The sequence below is a fragment of the Solanum dulcamara genome, chromosome 10, assembly GCF_947179165.1.
Source record: "Solanum dulcamara chromosome 10, daSolDulc1.2, whole genome shotgun sequence".
NCBI classification, from domain to species: Eukaryota; Viridiplantae; Streptophyta; class Magnoliopsida; order Solanales; family Solanaceae; genus Solanum; species Solanum dulcamara.
Window position 1 is genome coordinate 66,314,187 of NC_077246.1, and position 20,719 is coordinate 66,334,905.

The 20,719-nt window shown below is 33.0% G+C and overlaps 2 protein-coding genes across 2 annotated transcripts; both read left to right on the plus strand.

The window, feature by feature from the left end:
• The first annotated feature begins 9,558 nt into the window (after nt 1–9,558).
• LOC129869895 (kirola-like) lies at nt 9,559–11,376 on the plus strand. Its single transcript, XM_055944470.1, has 3 exons — nt 9,559–9,585; nt 9,980–10,088; nt 10,856–11,376. The coding sequence occupies exons 1-3, from the start codon at nt 9,559–9,561 to the stop codon at nt 11,107–11,109; spliced, it is 390 nt and encodes a 129-aa protein (XP_055800445.1). The 3' UTR covers nt 11,110–11,376.
• A 3,318-nt stretch (nt 11,377–14,694) lies between these two features.
• LOC129870740 (kirola-like) lies at nt 14,695–16,267 on the plus strand. The gene is made up of 2 exons (XM_055945595.1): nt 14,695–14,829; nt 15,689–16,267. The coding sequence occupies exons 1-2, from the start codon at nt 14,721–14,723 to the stop codon at nt 15,943–15,945; spliced, it is 366 nt and encodes a 121-aa protein (XP_055801570.1). The 5' UTR covers nt 14,695–14,720; the 3' UTR covers nt 15,946–16,267.
• Nucleotides 16,268–20,719: the final 4,452 nt, after the last annotated feature.

The following is a 20,719-nucleotide window of genomic DNA, read 5'->3' on the forward strand; positions in this document are numbered from 1 at the left end:
AAATTCTCGATGAAAATAATAATGTCTCTATATTTTAGGTATAACGTTTCATATATTAGTCCAAATTAGGTGATTCAAATTTTTGGGTAACTAAAACATCATTATCTACAACTTTAATTAGAATACATCTTAAGATTCAAAGTTAAAATAGATCAAATAAATTAATCATTGCAAGACATAGTTCTGTGACAGAATGGAGTGTTTGTAGAATAAAATTCATATCTCGATGTAGAATGCTCCAAATTAGATGATTCTTGAACTAACTGAAACTAGACTTCTAGATCTACAATTATTATGAGACACCAGATCCTAATAAGGAATTTATCTTGTTCAAACGCAGCTTTGAAAATAGATTTTCCGTTAAAAGAGATCTCATCTCACATACCATAGAAAGATTTAGAACTATTTGACATCATCCATTAAATCAAAATTCTCCATTGAATTTTCAAGATCATCCTTTATGATTATGTTTATTTATTGTTAGGTCCCTCCTCCACACCTATAAATACCCACCTTATTTCCTCATTTTATTTATCAAGCTTTCTTAAGAAACTCTTCTCTCTATATACTTCTTCTCAAACATAGTTTTAGTTTTAGTAGTATAAAAATAATACTCCGATTATTCTTATACTCCGGGTAGTACACAAAACGCTCCGGCGAGAAGAAAAGGCTAGGGGTCCAAGAGTGTTTCAATTCAGAGTAAAGCTTCGGATTTAAGGTATGTAAGGCTTTCATAGCATTAAATTGAGTTCGTCCATGCGCCCAATATTTAAATTCATTATAATTGAGTTATAGTTGAGATTTATCCAAATCTTGAATTCTAAATTAATTAATTAATTCTTCTTCTATTGATTTAGATATATTTACGCATTAATATTATTATTATTATTATTATTATTATCTCTCATATTATTGAAATTATTGTTCAAGGCTACTTTCCCATGAATCGTAATTGATTTGATGTTCATGAATATTTCTACACATGTTTTGAGTAAAGATGTTGGCTTTTTAAAAATATTTTCATTGATAAAAAGAGTGATATGAATTAATACTATATATGTATTTTATTGAGTTTTGAAAGAGAAAAAGAGTTGAGTTTAAATGAATTTGAGTAAATGATGTTTTGAGAAAAATGTTTTGATGAGATGTAAATAATGTTTTTGAAGTATAATGATTGATGAAGAGGTAATGAGATGAGTTTGATGATTTAAATTAAAGTCCAATGAGACTAGATGATGAGATTAATATGAGCACATATTTTGGAAGTAGTATTGAGCACCGAATTGGGTAAGAGTTTAATTGACTCAAACCCCAGAACTACATAGCCAGCATAGGATGGAGGCTATGCCTCTTAAGTCCCAAAAAGAGGACTTTGATGAGTGGATCCAAGATGGTGATGTTCTTTACCATGGCAAGGTATTGGATGAATGTGGAAACGACATCGCTTCGTTGTATCATCGCTAGCTCATAAGTGATGGTTGTCGGTTAGAGAAACTCCCAACTGAGTAAGCATTGCTTATTACTATTATTTTTATATTTTAAACTTGCATTACATATTGATGTTGAGATAATGTTGAGTTTTGAGCTGAGTTTTCTCGAGAGGAGTTTCTTAATATCTGTCCTTACCTTCCTGGTATTTTACATACTCGTACATTCCACGTACTAACGTCATTCGACCTGCATCATTTTATGATGCAAATACAGGTGTTAGAGATCCTCAACAGGTGTATCGTTGAAGATCATTATTTTTCAGCTATTTGGTGAGTCCTTCTTGTATTCAGAGGAACTCTTTATACTTTAATTATTATTGATAGGGGTGGGCATTCGGTATTTAGTTTGGTATTTTTAAAATTTGATTTCGATAATTCGGTAATCGGTAATTCAAAGTATATACCATATACCGAACTTTTAAACTTCGGTTCGGTAATTCGGTAATCAGTAAATCAAAGTTTGGTTTGGTACGGTATTCAGTAATACCATATTGAAGTCGAAGTCCACACGGAATATGTTAGTACATCATATTCACAATAGCAACAATAAAAGATGTAAAGATTTTTAATAACAAACTGAGTTTGTGTCAGTAAGTTCCAAGGTTTCTCAACCTCCACTAGTTGGAGTTTCTTAGTTAAGTATGAATAACAAATTCCATGGACAGCAGCCAGCATAGTGCACAAAGCATCCTGTATTAGCATTTAGCGAAGCCCTGCTCCACCAATTGATTTAATCCTCCTCTTCTTCCTCTCATTCATGAACCCCAAAAAAAATATGCAAAGATAGGTGAAAGATACTCAGACAAATAGCAGTATGTCCAAAAGACAACATTCTTTTCTCACCTCACTGTGAAAGCAAAATAGTAACAAGGTGCAAATGGGAAAGGGACGTAACAGAGAAAAAAGATTAAAAGTATATTAAAGAAAAGAGATATCGCTTGCATGATAAAATATAAGAATATCAGTTTCAAGGCTATACTCTCAGAATTCACTGATATCCCATCAGCTAACATAAACAACAAACCAATTAGAGAACTAATTGAGGCCTAAGTGAAATCACTTCCAATGTACAGCTGAAGAAACTAAATACTTTACAATATTTTACATGTAGTGCAGACAACAAGATCAATTTAACATATGTTTTGTGCATAAAGATCTATCCTTTTCATAAAGCATTTTCGGACAGATGGGCATCAAGTATAGGAAAAGTAATAGTCATAATACTTGAAAGGCATTTTGGAACCAGAACAGAATAGTAGTCTATAGATAACCAACAAAGAATGCAGAAAAGAAAACTTGTAAATCAACTTACAAAACTTAGATAACACATGCAAATCCTTTATACCTGAAAAGTCAAAAGATTATACATCTTTGTTTTCTTGAAATTTGAAGGACACAAGATTAAAAATGAAAAGAAGGATATATCACAAGATTAGGTGACAAGCTCCACAGAAAGGACAAGCTCCTGGAGTTGCCTGTCTTTGTAACACCCTCTCATCTTCATCACATACAAATACCAAACACATTTTTTGGGCACTAATTATCCGATCCTGACTTTTTATACTATTGGTAATAAAGAAGCTTTAGATCACTAGGAAGTAATTGAGATATGGCAGAACCGAGTCACAAAGGTGTTTCTCATTCTCTTTTGTTCTGTTAGTATTCTCACATTAGCACTGAAAATTGTTCATGTACATATTGACTACTTTAATTGTCAAAAATCATTACAGCTCAATTGAAACATGAACTGCTATCAGAGTTAATGTTCCCCTTAAATTTGCAAGCACAGAAAGAAAAGCCAGCCTTCCCTTAGTTCTATGACAACTTTCTTTATAACTATTTGTTTTATTGGAAAGATAATATCTAGTTTCTTTACTGTTGGAAAGACCCAAAAAAAAAGAGAAAAAAGATGAAGAAGATGAAAGTAGAATATCAGAAACAAGTACAAGAATGTCACATACCAGTTTATCGCTTGCATGATAAAATACACACCCAATGCTGCTATAAATCAGCAGAGAGTGTTGGCAACTTTGACGAGTGATCCATAACTGATCCAAAAACTACTTTCACTTCCACAGGTAAACTTCAGAACATCCATAGCTTCAGAACATCCACAGGTAAACTTCAGAACATCCACAGGTAAACTTCAGAACTTCCACAACCCACAGGTAAACTTCAGAACTACCACAGACCACAATTAAACTTCAAAACTTCCACAGCTCTCAGCTTGAACAATTCAGTCAATGCCAAGTTGATATATTGATATGCGATTACAAATCAAGAATGAGGGAATCTTTTGATATATCAATATCATCCATAGCTAAAAAGAATTTAAAACGTGTCAACAATTAAACTAAGTAAAAAATATAAAAATAAAATACAAAAACTGAAAAACATACCAAGTTCAAGTTTCATAAGATCATTAAAATCTTCTTCAACATTTATGGGATAAGGCTCATTTCGACGCCAATCTTGAAGACAAATAACAGCTTGCACTAATTTTGGAGTCAAAGAACTCCTAAATGAATCAAGAATACGGCCCCCGGTGCTAAAGGCACATTCCGATGCCATACTAGAAATTGGAATTGCCAACACATCACGAGCCATCTCAGAAAGAATTTTATATCTAGGAGAATGAGCTTTCCACCATGACAAGATATCAAAATTTTCGTCATCATCATTCCGCTCTAGTTCTTCACTAAGATACTTTTACAACTCCGACTTACCACCCAAACCTGTACCATCTTGTTTGTTCCTCTTCATTTGGATCCTATTTCTCACGTTTGTTAATTTTGTGCTATTGTTAGATATAGATGAATCCGATGTCTGACCCGATAAATCAAAAAGAGAAGATGAGCGTCGAGATGCATTAGAGAATTTTGCTACATACTCTTCAAACATAGATTTCATGTAAGTCGCCATTTCATATTTTATTTCATTCCCTTTATCATCTCCAAACATATCCTCAAGTGCGTCGCCAACATACTCAAGTTTGTTACGAGGATCTAAGAAAGAGGCAATAAAAAGCACTTTATTCATTTTTTCAGGAGCACCCCAATACTTGACAAATTTTTCTTTCATTCTTTCTCCCATTTTTGCCAAAGAAGGATCATTGTCTTCTATACACTCTCTTAAATGATTGTGAAGCTCAACTATATCTTCACAGTGACCATTAGAAGTGACGTACAGTGAATCTGAAACCTTCTTAGTTAGATCATAAAACCTTTTAAGAAATATTATCATATTTCTCACCTTTTGCCAATCATCACTTTCAAGTACACCTGCAACACTTCCATCTTCACAAACATGATTAGCAAGATAAGTTGACAATCCACCATCTTCAAGATCAAACCTATCAAATGCACTCTCAAAATATTGTGCAGCATCCAACATCAAGTAGGTCAAATTCCACCAGGTTGAAACATCTAAACATAATGACTTCTTACTGTCTATATTTTTTAATTCACAACATTCCACAAATTTTCTAATTCTTGTGGCAGATTTTCTAACATATTTTACCATTTGTCTAACATGTTTGATAGATGGACCAACTTCTTTCATGTCATCTTGCACAATAAGATTCAAAATGTGAGCCATACATCTCACGTGAAGATGGTTGCCACATTTCATGTTAGATCCCCAATTAACTATTTGTTTGTGTAACTCTTTCACCATGACATCATTAGAAGAAGCAGTATCTATAGTTATAGTGATTATTTTCTCCAATTTCCAATCAAGCAAACACTTACTAATACAACGGGCCATTTCGTCACCCTTATGACTAGTAACAACCTGAAAGTTTAAAATTCGTTTATGCAAAAGCCAATCACTATCAATAAAGTGTACTGTCAAACACATATAATTTATTCTCTGTATAGAAGTCCATGTGTCGGTGGTTAGACAAACTCTCGGTGATGTTTCTTTCAAATACTTCATAAACTTTTGTCTCTCTTCACCAAAAACTACATAACAATCCCTAGTCACTATTCTACGGAAGGAAACTCGGAATAAAGGTTGGGTTTTTTTCATAAACTTCTTAAAACCTTCCTTTGCAACAAAACGAAAAGGAATCTCATCAAGGATTAACATCTCAATTAAATCCCTTCGAGATACCTCTTGATCAAAAGTCCAAATTGTCCCATCACGCATTTCACCTTCTAATGGGAAGTTTAAATTTGATTGTTTATACTTAGAATTGGAAGTGTTAACCTTATTTGGATTTTTAGGACAAGTTTTAAAATGTTTATTCAGTCTACTTGTTCCATTTTTAGTTGAATAAGCTAAGAGAACTTTACCACAATGCTTGCACTTTGCTTTATTAATTTCATATTCTATGAGCTTATCATAATGCGGCCAAGCAACAGATCTTGATTCAATAGCTTTCCTCTTCACAGTCACTGATTGTTTTTCAACTTCCGGTGTTGAATCAAAAGACTCAGTAAGAGCCAGAGGTGCGACATTAGTTGTTCGACTTGATTTATCTTCCATCTAAACATAAAAGAGATTACAAATGTTATAAGACATAAATTGGAAGTGTAAAACAAAATAAAAAAAGAACAGATATCATCTTGCTCACCTCTAAATAGTGAATTTTGATAGAACAATTTGCGCTAAACCTATGTAGCAATTCCACAAAAAGATTAGACCTTAGGTTCTATTGATTCTGAAAATTCCACAAGATAGAACAACTTGATAAAATGAGAAGATTGTTTTTTTTGTTGTTCTGAAAACTAAAAATTATGCCCCACTGGCACTAGATACGATGGTAACATTTTTGGATCAGCAGTTGCGTGCATTCATGTTTAGGATTTAGGCAAAATTGTTGTTTTGTTGTACTTGCATGTCTTCTTCATAATATATTATCAAAATCCCCTTAAATGAAGCATGATCAGATGAAGATGGTATCAGAAGGTTTTAAAACATCTTTATAATGTGACGCTGTGACTCAATTTTATCCTTGTAAACACCGTTCGTTTATTTTTTTAAAATGGAACACTTAATATTCTTATACAATAAAAATTCTATGCAAAAATTAACATTAATCATACAACACCTTTACTGTGGTCTATGAAGGACGAGCAGAGAAATCTGAAGATGCTACGTCGGCACGTCGCTGCCTCTGTGAAGGAGTGAACTGTGAAGCACTAAAAGACTGAAGCCTGAAAGTTGTGAAGGAGACCAAGGACTGAAGCACTGATTCACTGAAGACTGAAGAGTGACATCATCAAATGCTCGACATCGCCAATCTTAACGGCAAGTTTTAATATCACTGAAGACGACAAGACGCTAGCTGCAGCTGGTAGTGGTAGATGCCTTTGTATTTGTGAATTGTGAATACAAGTATACAACTAGGGGTGAGCGTTCACTTAGGGAGTTAGGGTTACTTAGGATTTCATTTGGGTTTGGACCTAAACATTTATCGATAATGGGCCTTTTGCCCTTTTCTACACTCCTTTAGGCTTTAGCCCAACAGAATATATCAATATAACGGGCTGCTAATTCTCATTTAAATTCGGTATTTGGTATTTCCTGAATACCGAACGGTATAAATATAAATACCGAATACCGAACCCGAATACCGAAAATATGATTTTTGTTCTCAAATACCGAACCAAATTACCGAATTACCGAATACCGAAATACCGAAGTAGCCGGTTCGGTTCGGTAATTTGGTTTTTGGTATTTTATGCCCACCCCTAATTGTTGAGTATTATCTTTCTTTTAAGGTAGCAATGGACATGTCATTGGCACTATCTAAGGGTATTAGAGGCTTCATAGACAGAGTTTAATGATGTAATTGGAGTAGTTCTCCTTTGAAACTACTTCTTCTAAAAAACTTCTTCTTTCATTAGATGTTGTTAATGAAGAGCCCATATAAGTATTCTTATTAAGTCTTCTGCTGATGAACGAATAAGTGATAAGACCAAGTGGTTCTCTCAGAGGTCAGAGATGGTTTCTGAGTGCCGGTCACGCCTAGGGTACCCTCTCGGAACGTGACAACAACATGACAGAATAACTCACCCTTGGAATTTGAACAAGCTTCTACTCTTCTAAATGAGGTCTCTCCGCATCCTGCTGAATATGCCCTATACTCAACAAAACACAAAGCAAGAGTAGTATCAGTACACAAAACATTGGTGTACCAGTAAGATCACGCGGTTAGCTAGTAAGCGGATCATAAATATATATATATATATATATATATATATATATATATATATAGTTAGATAGATAGATAGATAGATAGAGAGAGAGAATAAGTCGACTAATCTCACGTTTAACCATATTCAGCCATATCACAACTAAATATCTTCCACTTGCTATAACTTCACACAAGGGTCCTCTCAAGGGACCTATAAATAGTCATGTCGGAAAGTGACCCCCGGTCCAAATATGAGTCAAAATGTGACATCCGATCCAATTATGTGTTGGATGTGACATTCGATCCAAACATACCACAATCACAAATACATTCAGCATTTACAGCATTATACCACCAAGAACAGGTTTATCACAAAAACAGGCCATCAAGTGATCATTTCACACATAATCTAGCATGTTTCCCTATTCATATACATATATGCATATCATGAAGCAATTTAACAAGCATATGAAACACATACGGAAAACTAGACCAGTACTACCTCAAATTCAAGCTTCAACAACTTTACAATGCAAGAGTCTTTCCTTTTCGGGTTCGTTCTTTTCGTTCCTGGTCTAGAAATAGTAAATATATATAAAGGATCAATATAATAGTCAAACTATAATGAAAATAACACAATTCTCATCCTAAGCTAAACCGATGATCCTAACCCCATCCTAGGGCTATTTCTCACCTCCCCCAATGATTTCTAACCATAGTTTCTAGGTTCTAGGAAACAAAGAATGAATTTAGGGAGTAAAATCCTTACCTTAAGTGTGGAAATTCATGAGTAGCTCTAATACCATTTGTAACGGCCCAACTCTATAGTGATATTGTTTTATTTGGGCCTAGATCCGCATGACTTTAAAATGCGTGACTACAGTATAAGGTGTGCTTACTTATATACTCAATATATTTCATATGCTTTGTCGATGTGGCTCTTCTTATCCTAATCTGGGATGTCACGTGGTGTGTGTGTAGAAAATAAGTAATTTTTAATTTTTTATTTTTATTTTAAAAGTAGTTTTTTATTAGTTTTCTATTAATTTATTTTTAAATTATTATTTTGCACTCAAATGCAACATGTATTTTTAAATAGTCACCATGTCATGTCATCTGCGAGTGTATTACACACTTTATAATTTTAGCTGATTGTCAAAAAAGTATCAAAATGACATATTGAGTCATATTAGAGATGTTTAAAATGAACAATGTCTACTTGAATTGTCTAAGTGAAAATTGATCCCAATTTTAAGATTTTGCTGATGGATTCCGCCTTAAATTTATTCTGAAATACTGGGAAAAAAAATCAACCAAAAAAATAAAAAGTTTCAGTCGAAATTCAAAAATCCGCAACATAATAACTACACAACCACAAAACATTTGACATATATAACTAAACTTGCATGTCAAAAAATTGCCCCAAACCCTTGAAATAAATCAAATATAACATGAACTACAAAACCTATACTTTTAAGTTATGTTAAGTATTTTTTATTTTCATAAAATTCAACAATTAGAATTTGATAAATAACTGACGAATAAAATATTTATTTTTGACAAATTTAAAGGACCAACACTACTCATCGTGTAATACTTATGAGACTACTCCAAACTTACCATCTAAGATAATGGACCATTTTGGGCATTTTCTTCATAATGGGCCAACAGCCTAGCTCTAATGTTCCATGATATGTCATGGGTCATGTCTTATTATATTCATAATATTTTTTTTGTATAGCTAATTGAAATCTATATAATGACTTTAATTTCTATCCATTTCATCGCCAATTCATTGCACAACTCTTTTAAAGAAAATATGGGTGTGAAAGGCAAGTTGATTGCTTCAATAGAAGTGAAGTGTGAAGGACATTCAATTCTTGACATTTTTCATACCAAACCTCATCATATACCTAACATAATGTTATGGCCCGCCACTTGATCTTGAAGAAGGTAGAAGAATCTAAAGTCTTAGAGAAGTTAGTGGAAGACTCTAGATCCTTATAGAAACTTGTGGAGAAGTCTTGAGAGACTTAGAATTCTCTAGAGTGTGTAGAGAATTCTAGAGAGGGACTTCTTTGTAAATATGGAGGGACTTGTATAACAATTTTTATTTACACTTGAGCCCCTTAGGAGTAGTATAAATAGAGGGGGCATTCATTTGTAGCAATCCATCAAGCAAACAAGCATTCTTCAAAAGCAATACAAAAGCCTTCTTCATAAAAACTCTCTTGTCTTTCTTACAATCTAGTGTTCCCTTAGCGATCTAGTCTTAAAGGCTTACTTGAGCTTACAAGATCGTGAAAGATTCATGAGTAAGTTGTCAAGTGCCGCACGGAGGTCTTAGTTGAAGTCTAAGTCCGTGACAATAAGCCCTAGCAAAATACTAAGTTTTGAGTTTCATGAAGGTGAAGACATAAAAGTTGGTTCAGTTGTGAGTTGGAAATATAACGATGGTAATATATACTCACTTTCCCTCTCTCTGCATATATGAATCAATTTTTGACGTTTAGGTGTGTTTGATTTTAGGAGATAATCAATTTTCAAGAGATAGAGTAACCATTTTACATTTAAAAAGAAAAAATGACTTCTGTCATTTGTGGGAAAAGTCATTTCTCTTATAAGTATGGTAACTTTTCAAATCATATTACTTGCTCCCAAAAGTTTATGTACTCTATAAGTTTCAACGGGTAATTATTATTATATGCAACATAAAAATGTGCTAAATCACTAAAATTGTAACGAGTAGTACTCTAAGTTCTTAACCCATATTTGCTTAAGAGATATGAGTTCAGTTCACATGTAACTTTTTGCTGGATGAAATAAGATGCACATCCAATTGTGGATGTAATTTATTATAAAAATATGAGTTCAGTTGTGAAAATATAAATATTGTTGGCCATCAAATTGTAATTCTGAATCCATCTTTCGACATTATTAATCTTTGATAATAAATTTGTTTACCATAACACACTCCAATTTTCTGAATTATGATTTAACTTTAATATATACTTTCCACAAAGTATCTTTTACTCCCCAATCAAATACCGTAAGACATTGTATAAATATTTTCAAGATTTCATTGGAGAAAATGAAAAACAAGGGAAAACGTAAAGAAATGAGCTAAAAATATGTAATTGTGAATGTTTATATCTTTTATGAGGGTTTGAAAGATGAAATAGCCTATTTATATCTCTTATATTTTTGAGTTCATTGATGGTAGATGGAAAGGATAAGATTGCAAAGAAAATGATTGAAGCCATTGATCCTGAAACTAAAACAATCACTTGGAAAGTGATTGGTGGAGATCTGTTAGAATCATACGATTCTTTCACTATTATCACATCATGTGATCACCAATGGACTACATGGACATTTCTGTACGAGAAGAAAACTGAAGAAATCCCAGAACCTCTTGTTCTATTGGATTTTGTGCTTGATCTGACAAAAGATATAGAGGGTCACCTACTCAAGTAACAATACATCAGTTAAACTCAATGGAGCCACAGTTATACGTATCAAAACATGTGTGTGTTTACACACATACATATGTATGTGTGTTTGTGTTATATTGGCTAGATAGTTCAAACTAGCTAGCTACTGTGTAAAATAAATAATATTGTGTTTGAGGATAATATATTACATATGTACTCCCACTCCTTCTAGGGATGTATTTCCAATGTTCGATATATGTAAGATATCATGAATAATTGCTAGTTTGAAATTTACCTATAACAAAAACAGAATATTTAAAAGCGTGTCATTCTCATTCTTTTGCTGTCAATTATTTTGTTGGGTTTCATTACATTTATGAAATGTTCCTTCTGTGGTATTGACGAATAGACGATCATACTGTGTCTTGTGAAGTTTAAAAATGGACATGATTTTTGTGAATATCTAATGCTTAGCAGTTACTTATGTTACATTTCTTATAAAATCATAAAATGGTAGATATTTAAAAAAAATATAAAAGAAAAATACAAGGATTAAATATAAAAAAAAAATTAATACAAGAAACTTCTGACAGCATACACACATTCGCTCGTATGAAAAATGATTTTTTTTGGAAAAATCATATGAAAGTTTCAACAAGCATCAATCGATATTTTCTCATTAGTCAAAAATTATCTAGGAATTTGAGCCAAATCTTCAATATTTTCCACAAGTGTCATTAAATGGTTTTTGGGCAACCGTCACCAAAATTTTATACACTCAAATCACACTTCACTGTTGATGTAACATATGTAGTCATATGCAATAGCTGGGGTCGAATCTACAAAAAAATATGTGAGAAATTTTTTCAAGATTACATAATGGTACATCTATCCTACTTATAGTCGATTTCTAATCCGTAAAAGTTGTAGAGATTGATTATTGTAAATTATATTAATAAAACAGAAAGTAAATATGTTTTGTAAACTTATAAGATTGAAACACTATGATTGTCTCTCCACAATGAATTGATTTCACGCTTCGGTAATCATGCAACTACAGGCACTTAAAGTTATAGATATGCACTTAGTCTCCTGCACTATCACCCAGTCTCTTTCGAATTCGTGAATGATTTATTTACATATGATGCTTTCGCAATAATATGCATTATTGACAATAAGAGCGATCGATTATGCTTAGTAGATTCAATTATGTCTAATATAAATCTATCAAACAAGGGCTGATGCCCCGAGTTCATGCAGATTTTCTTTTACCAAATTCTAACGTTGCTTCAGATGAGAAGGAAGCTTCTCACAGATATTGACTGCATCTGATAACCAACGGGTGTTTTTTCAACGATCAACATAGATGTCATCGAAACCCGCACTTCCTAATCTATATATTTAAATATTACTGCGTAGGTTAAAATACTCACAAGTTAACCATTATAATCATCAATAAGATATCAAGTGTGATTGTGGATAAAATGTTGTACATAAACACTCAATTCACCTCTTTCGAGGATGAGAGATTGAATAAACAGTTATTGGAATAGTCAATAATGTTTGGGATATTGCTAGGAATATAATTCTCATGTTAGATTGTTAGTAGTGAATCCTTTTTGTATGTGTTTAAATTTCTACATGAAAATTTTGTACAACTATAATAGGTTTGATTTATTGTACCTCCAAATACTCGCAGGTTTTACACTACATGTGTTATTGACATGATAAATAAGGATTGTACAAATTTCATAGTATTAAGAGCTAATTACATCCTATTTATATTTATTTTTTCAAATTACAAAAGTCCCTTAAATTGGTGGAACTCGGATACATCCCAAAACGTTCTAATACATCGTGTCTCGGTTTCGGATACATCCTGATACATCGCGTCTCGATTTTTGATACATTCCTCTATGTCCCGATACATCATGTATGTCCCTATACATCACGTAAAGTAATGTATCCGATGTCCCGATACATCACATAATTTTTTTAAATGATAGAAAATTTTAGAGAATATAGTCAAATAAATTGTATACTTAGGTAATTTTCCCACATGAATGTTGCTTTGGGCCTAGCCCATCAAAGATGTTGGAAATTGGGTTTTGAGTCATGCCCCACTCTATATGGGTTGATCCGGTCCATTTGTATGTGATCTGATCCAGTTAACTTGCAAGTAAAGAAGGAACATACATGAAACTAAAAACAATAAATAAGGCACATAGAATTCGGATAGCAGGCTTGGAATATAATAGCTTGAAACGCTTAGATTTTTTGTATCTAAATAAATAGTTTTTTTGTATCATTTTATGTGGCACGGTGTTTAAAATTAAAAAAGAAGACTTTTGAAATTTGTGGTCTAATTTTTTTTAGATATTTGTATGGCTTGTAAATCATTAGATTAAGGGTAAAATAAGAATTTTAAAATTAAATTATTTCCAATTATAGTAAAATGACATTCTTTTCTGGAACGAAATAAAATGAAAAGATGTCACATAAAATAGAATGGAGAGAATAGTCGACGCACAAAAAAAAAATAAGACACGGCATTGATTCACAAAAAAGGTAGTATTATCAGTAGTTCTAAGTTTGGAATCGTTAATTAGGCAGTTAGATGTTCAAAATTCATTTCTGCATGGACACATTAAAGAGGAAATTTATCTATTTTCTTTTAGGAAAGAAAAGTAACTAATTAGTACTCGAAATTAAACATGAAAGGAACAACTAATCAAGAAACAGTAAAGCTTGCTAGTCTAGATTTAGCACAAGAGATATTGCATATGATCTCTTATAACAAAATCTTGCATTGTGTGTACGTTTACTGCAAAATTAAAAAAAATATTAAAAATTTGTAGTAGATAGGAGACAAAATCACCATCATGCAAATCTTTATGGATGTACATTATATTTTCTGTTACATATAATTGACTTGTTTGATAAAGATGATTTTTGACACAATAGTTATCATATGCAATTGTCTTCTTATAATAGTAAAATTATAGTTCGTCACATTGTGATCCTTGACTTAATTAAGAAACTCATAGTTGTAAACCTAATCTTGACTATAAAATGAATATACCTTAACTATTAGCTTATCTAAATCGTTTTGTTGGTCTCCTAATATGGTCTTGGACAAATCTTCCTTCATGAACTAGTTTTTGGGGTTGAGTTATGCTCAAGTGTCGTATCGTTAGATAATATCAGAGTCAGGCAAATTCCAATTTGTTGTTCATTGATAATTTGATATTGGGCCCTCTCTTATAAGTGTTCACGCTCTAGTTGAGGTCTCGATGTGGGGGGGAATGTTAAGATGTCCCACATTGGTAGAGGGATCGAAATTGATCTTCTTATATGAACTTGGACAAACCTGCTCTCATGAGCTAAAGTTTGAGGTTAAGTTAGACACGTATCATATTTGATCTTTACAAATTCACCGTAAGTCAAATTAATAAGTTACTACTAAAACCTAATTATACGAGAAATGAACCAACCCTAATCATTGAACCCCACGAGAAACATGATATAGATGTCGTCGATAATCCTTTCTACTACGCTTTCACAGCATACTAAAATCTATATAAACACTATAACTTGCGAACATTTTCTCAACACCTCCTTTCTACAACATTTAGCTTTAGTTCAGAAAAAAATATGGGTGTAAAAGGCAAGTTAATTGGTTCAGTAGAGGTGAAATGTGGAGGACACTTGGTTCATGATATTTTTCACACCAATACTCATCATATACCCAATATTTGTCGTGGTAAGATCAAACATTTTGAGATTCATGAAGGTGGAACCGTCAAAGTTGGTTCGATAGTTAGCTGGAAGTATAATGATGATAATATATATTTTCCTGCTTTATCTCTCTTTATATATATTTCTCATTACTTGCATATATATTTTTTCACATTTATGTATATTTGGTATGACAAATTATTTATGATTCTAGACAAAATTTGCATGTAAAAGCTACAAAGGGTATTTGGTTACCATAAAATATATTCCAAGGAAAACATTTTGCATCCGGGGGGGGGGGGGGGAATTACCTTCTTTAATTTCATCATATCATTAGTGCCCAAGTTATTTTCTTACAACTATGTTTAACTTTAACTTCATATTACATGTCACCCTGCGCATAGCGGAAGCTTAAGTGCACCGAGCTGCCCTTTTTTTTTTAGTTAATACTCAAAAGCTACACCAACACCTTTCTGATTTTTGTTGATATCATTATTAGTCCTTAATATGTGCTTTCCATAGTATATCTTTAACTCACCAATTAAAAATCAGAAAATATTTTTTTTTAGAAAAGAACGTTTTTTATTGAAAATTATTTAATTCGTTCATAACAAACACAATCCAATCAAATCTCTATTTTCCCTACTAATTCCCATATTTTTCTCAATGATGGTTTGAAAATTTTAAAGGATCACTCCATTGAGGAATAAAAAAAGTAGATAGTTCAATCTTTTTGAACTTCAGATCATTTTTTGAGTAAATGAAAATGAAAAACAAACGAAATACGATGAAGATATTATTGTGAATGTACTAAATCTTTTATGAGGAATTGGGTTGTTCTTGGAGTAACATCTCTTGTACTTTCATTTTTTTTTAAATTCTAGATGGAAAAGATAAGATTGCTAAGCAATTGATTGATGCCGTTGATCCTCAGAAGAAATCAATCACTTGGAGAGTAATTGGAGGAGACCTGCTAGAGTTGTATAATTCCTTCACTACTATTATATCAAGTGACCATCAATGGACTACATGGACATTTGTGTACGAGAAGAAAACTGAAGAAACCCCAGAGCCACTTGTTCTTTTGGGTTTTGCCCTCGATCTGATCAAAGATATTGAGGGTCACCTTCTCAAGAAATAGAACATCTATGTTATTTGGTGGATATAAACACATGCAGATATATCTATGCCTGATTTTATATCCACTTATATGTTTGTTTGTGTGATGAATATTTGGCAATATCTGCTAGTTCTTGTTAGCATGTGGGAATAAATAATGTTGTACATGAAGAATATATATATGCCACTCTCCTTCTATGGATGTATTTCTATTTTCTAATGGTCAATATATGTAAGATATTCTGAAATTTGCAAGTTCGAAATAAACAAAGGAGATATATTTATCAATGTGCTTGTAATGATTTGGTTGGTCAATTTTGGAAATCTACTTAAAATTATCATTTTATCTTTCTCAAGAATTGCATCATATCGTATTTGATCAGATTATGATGTTGGTTTTGGAAATTCTTTTAAAAGTTGTAATTTTGGAAGTTTTGAGTTTTAAAAGGTTAAGTGGTTAAAAAGTGGTTTTCGGTGCCTTTTGAAGTTTCGAATATCCGAGTGATATTTTTTCGATTTCATCAGTCCCGAAATGTGGAAATTGATCAACGAGAATTGTCGATTTTAGATTCAGAGTCTCTTTATGGATTTGAGGTCCTAAGTTGGAAATTGTTGAGCTTTTAGCCTTTGGGTTGACTTTGGTCAATGTTTGGAGTTTGAATGCTTGGATCAGATTTTCATTAATTTCATTGAACTCGAGGGATGATTTTAGGCGTTGAAGAGGTCTTGGTGGAATTTTTAGAGGCCCCGGGCTTGTTTTGGCCTATTTAGGCATTATTTGTGTTTATTGGGACCTTCACGAGTTTTGGGTCAAGGCGACCTTGAATCTGTGTTCCGACTGTTTTATTGAGTACGAAACATCATCAAATTTAGTAGGGTAGCATATATGATTTATGTGTATGGATTTCTGAACGAATTTCGAGGGTCCAATGAAATTATGTTGAAATTGTAAAATTTTGTTCAGTTTCTAGTGCCTCGGGCCCCGTTTTTTGCCAGGACCCATCACAAAAGTGAGGGACCAATTTTTAGCGGGGATCACTTTAGCGATCAGGCATTGCGATAGCTATTTCTGCGGAAGTGACCCTGAGCCGCTTTTGTGATATTTGAGGAGGGTTTTGGCATGAGTTTCGGGGTTTAACCCCATTTTTTCAATTTTAAGTTTTGGAAAAACCTTTGAGGCAATTTTGAAAGGGCATTTGCAGTGAATCAATTGGGTAAGTGGCAGTGAATCAATTGTGTAAGTGGTTTTGACCCTAAATTTTCAATTCTCATTTAGTAATAATGATTTTAATATCAAAAAATTGGGATTTTGATTGGCAGAATATGGGGTTTTCAAGAACTTGAGTTTTCAAGGAAAAATGGTGATTTTGAGTTGAATACAACTCCATTTTCGAAATGGTTTTCAGCAATGGATTCCAAATACTTTGGGTAACCTATTTATGTAACAATTTCCGAATTTAAACCTCATTTTCGAAATCGAATTTTTGAGCCACATTTGTTCAAATTGTGTGTTCTTAGTTCCTGAATTACAGTATGAATACTACTGTAACTAGATTGTGTTGATTTGGCTACTGTTCGGAAGAAAAAAGCTCAAGCTTTGGATTGATTATGATTTATTAAAGCAAGTGAACCTCTAAAACTCCATAAACTTTGTAGAATTCTTGAATTCTCTTCCTTGTATGTGTTGGGGAGTAATGAAAAATTTAACTACTCAAATGAATTAACCTTAATTATTGAATGGCGTTAACGAAAAAGGCAATGTGTTGATAATATTGTGATGAAAAGTGTGAATTATCATGATGTTGATATTGATGTGTAGTTGAAGAAATATTTTGATAGCTTTGTTGTGATTGTGAATTACTTGAACTTGTCATCTTCCTCATTATTTTGTGAACATGCTTATTTTTGTTAGTTCTAGAACACGGTGATGAGATGGAAATATTATTGATGTCGAGGTTATTGTCGGTGAGTATATTGATGTTGTGGTCATTGTTGGCGAGTGTATTGAAGCTAAGGTCATTGTCAGTGACTGTTGTTGATGTGAGGTCATTATCGGTAAGTGTATTGATGTCGAGGTCATTGACAACAAGTGTATTGATGTCGAAGTTATTATCGGTGAGTGTTATAGATGTCAAGGTCATTACCTGTGAGTGTTATTGATGCCAAGGTTATTGTCGACAAGTGTGATTGATGTCGAGGTCTTTACCAGTGGATAGATAGGACTAGGGTGTTTCCCATGAATCCCAATTATTGATTGTGCATGATAACCTTGATATTTGTGTGTAATGAACTTGATACTTGTGATTGATAAATATGATACTTGTGATTAGTGAGTTATAACATTTGGACTGTGATTATGAAACCTTGTGAATTGTGCCTTGTGAACTTTAGGTTTGACTGATTTATGTGCAGGTTTTAGTTATGGTGGTTCGATTGGGATGGAAGGGGTTCTCGTTTTCTATTAGATTTACCTTATATTATTGGATTATTTATTGAGTGTCGTGTTATTTGATACTCACTTCTTGCTTTTATACTTGTGTAGGTTCTGAATCTGAACCCGCGTGTTAGATTTTCTTCTTGTTCATCCGAGGATTTTGAAGGAGATATTGAGAGTCAGTTGTTTATCGTCTGGCGGACTCTCTTGTTCCTTTACTTATGCTTTGTTCTATTTGAAAATCAAAGACATTGAGACTTATATTTATCTTTCGATTTCTCATCTTATTAGTGGCTTATGCACGTGACAATCAGAGTTTGAGGATTTATTGAAAATGACTAAGTTTTTCACGCTTATGTTATTATTATTAGTTTCTTACAACATATCTTCTATATTTGTTGGGTTTTAGCTGATTTGTTTTGATGGAAAAATACATGTGTTATCACGTCCATTTTAAGTGCGTGACAGTTCTATTCTCATACTTTTTCAACCAGACAACTTTGGGGCTTATCTAGTTGTAACGTGGGAATTAAAACTTGCTAAGGTTCCTTAATATAAAGTATATTAATTTAGAGATTATCTATGTACACCTAACAAGTAGAGTTATAATACACCAGCAATGTAAAAAATATTGTATATTAGCTATTAGATTATTTTTAAAAGATATTTAAAATGTTTCTTCATATAAATGAGATTTATAATTTTGAATATAAGATAAATTCATTGCTACACAGGTAAATGTGACATAATAGTATAAAATGTAAACCCTTGTAGAATTTTGAATATTAACTACGTTAAGTATGAGTCTAATGATGAGATTATATATCTAATGATTTATATTAATGATGTAACATGGTTAATGTGGTATGCTTGGGATACGAATATGAATGTTGAAAGTAGGTAAAGGTTGCGTAAGGACAACGTGAGGCCATACTAGCAATTAAAAATTGGTGTGCTAAAGATATCACGCCCCAAACTTGCGTGGTACGCGATTGACATCCAACCTATCCTACCCATCGAGTGAAGGACATAATGTAAAAATATCTAGAGTTCCTACGACATATACAGAGGAGAAATGAGAGAAGTTGAAAAAAAACTCGAAAACAAGTCATGTCATGGTTCAATTCATCGAGCTGTGCGGGCACCTATTCTAACACCTTGATAAGAGAACCCTTACAGAAATAACATACGGATGTTTAACAAAATACCAATAATAGCCTTAAGAGTCAGGAATACATCATAATTGAATTATCAGAATTCTAGAGTTTATTACAAAACACTTTAACACCCCCAAGGATACTAGTCTAAATAGGTACAAGAGCTTCTAAAGATACAGAGTACAAATAAAAATAAGACATAGCTTCCATCATAAAGAATAAAGGGTAGAAGCTGTCGGAGACTCATCTTCTTCTTCACCTCTGAAACATCACTGATCCTGCAACCAAACTACGCTAAGTGGCATAGTAAAAGTAGTATCAGTACAAACAACATGTACTGGTAGGCATCATCATTCAACTCGATACCCACTGCATAATATAAAGAAATCGACAAGAAGAATACATGCTCTTGAGCAAATACACCGCCAAACCTTTATGCACAGAATCTTATCATTCCCATTAACCTCATTAAAGTAGTTCAAGTCTAACTCTCATCCCTTCTAGTTGGTCCGCTGCCAACTCTAATCCAGATCAAGGCCTGGCCATTTAACAAATAGATGAGTTTCTGAACTATAGCGCTCATTAACTTTGTCTAACTAGTCTACTACCTTTAGCTTTCACACCAACACCTGACCCTAAAATAATTAACTTCTCACTCGAAAGAGGGAAATATTTAAGTGGGCTAAGGATCATATTCTAACCACACTAGCCCATTGTGGCGGGACCTATTCTGCTTTGGCGGCCTCGCTACAATGGGATTCCTCCTGTCAGAGCGGCCTATTAGGAGGCAGAAACTCTAAATTTTCTTCAAATCCACTATTTAAGTCACTAATTTCACTTAACAATGCATCAATTACTTTACACTTGTTTACCCATGACCTTATGCCTACGATGCAGACAAATCTAAAACCCATAACATAATCTGAATGGGTATATACATGAACACCTTATCAATTTACCATTTCAGAGCAATATTGTAACATCCCAGAATTTTTTTCGCAAAGACTCAAATATTTCTTCACGTGTGTGTAGAATCGGACCAGAGGACTTTTAATTTTACACATGAGTTAGGATTAATTCCTAAGTAATTGAAGTGTGTTAGATGTGTTTAGGGGTCATAAGGGATCTCTAACACCAAGTCGAGTCCAAAGAATCCCAATCGATTAAGTTTTCGGACGAGTTAGTATAAGGGTCAACTTCAAATG

Bases quoted from the DNA above. Each gene is read 5' to 3' on its own strand.
- LOC129869895 (XM_055944470.1), top strand. From the start codon at position 9,559: ATGGCCCGCCACTTGATCTTGAAGAAG. The intron at 9,586-9,979 runs GTAGAAGAATCT...CGGAGGTCTTAG, and splicing joins GCCACTTGATCTTGAAGAAG to TTGAAGTCTAAGTCCGTGAC. The intron at 10,089-10,855 runs GTAATATATACT...CATTGATGGTAG, and splicing joins GAGTTGGAAATATAACGATG to ATGGAAAGGATAAGATTGCA.
- LOC129870740 (XM_055945595.1), top strand. From the start codon at position 14,721: ATGGGTGTAAAAGGCAAGTTAATTGGTTCAGTAGAGGTGAAATGTGGA. The intron at 14,830-15,688 runs GTAAGATCAAAC...TTTAAATTCTAG, and splicing joins TATACCCAATATTTGTCGTG to ATGGAAAAGATAAGATTGCT.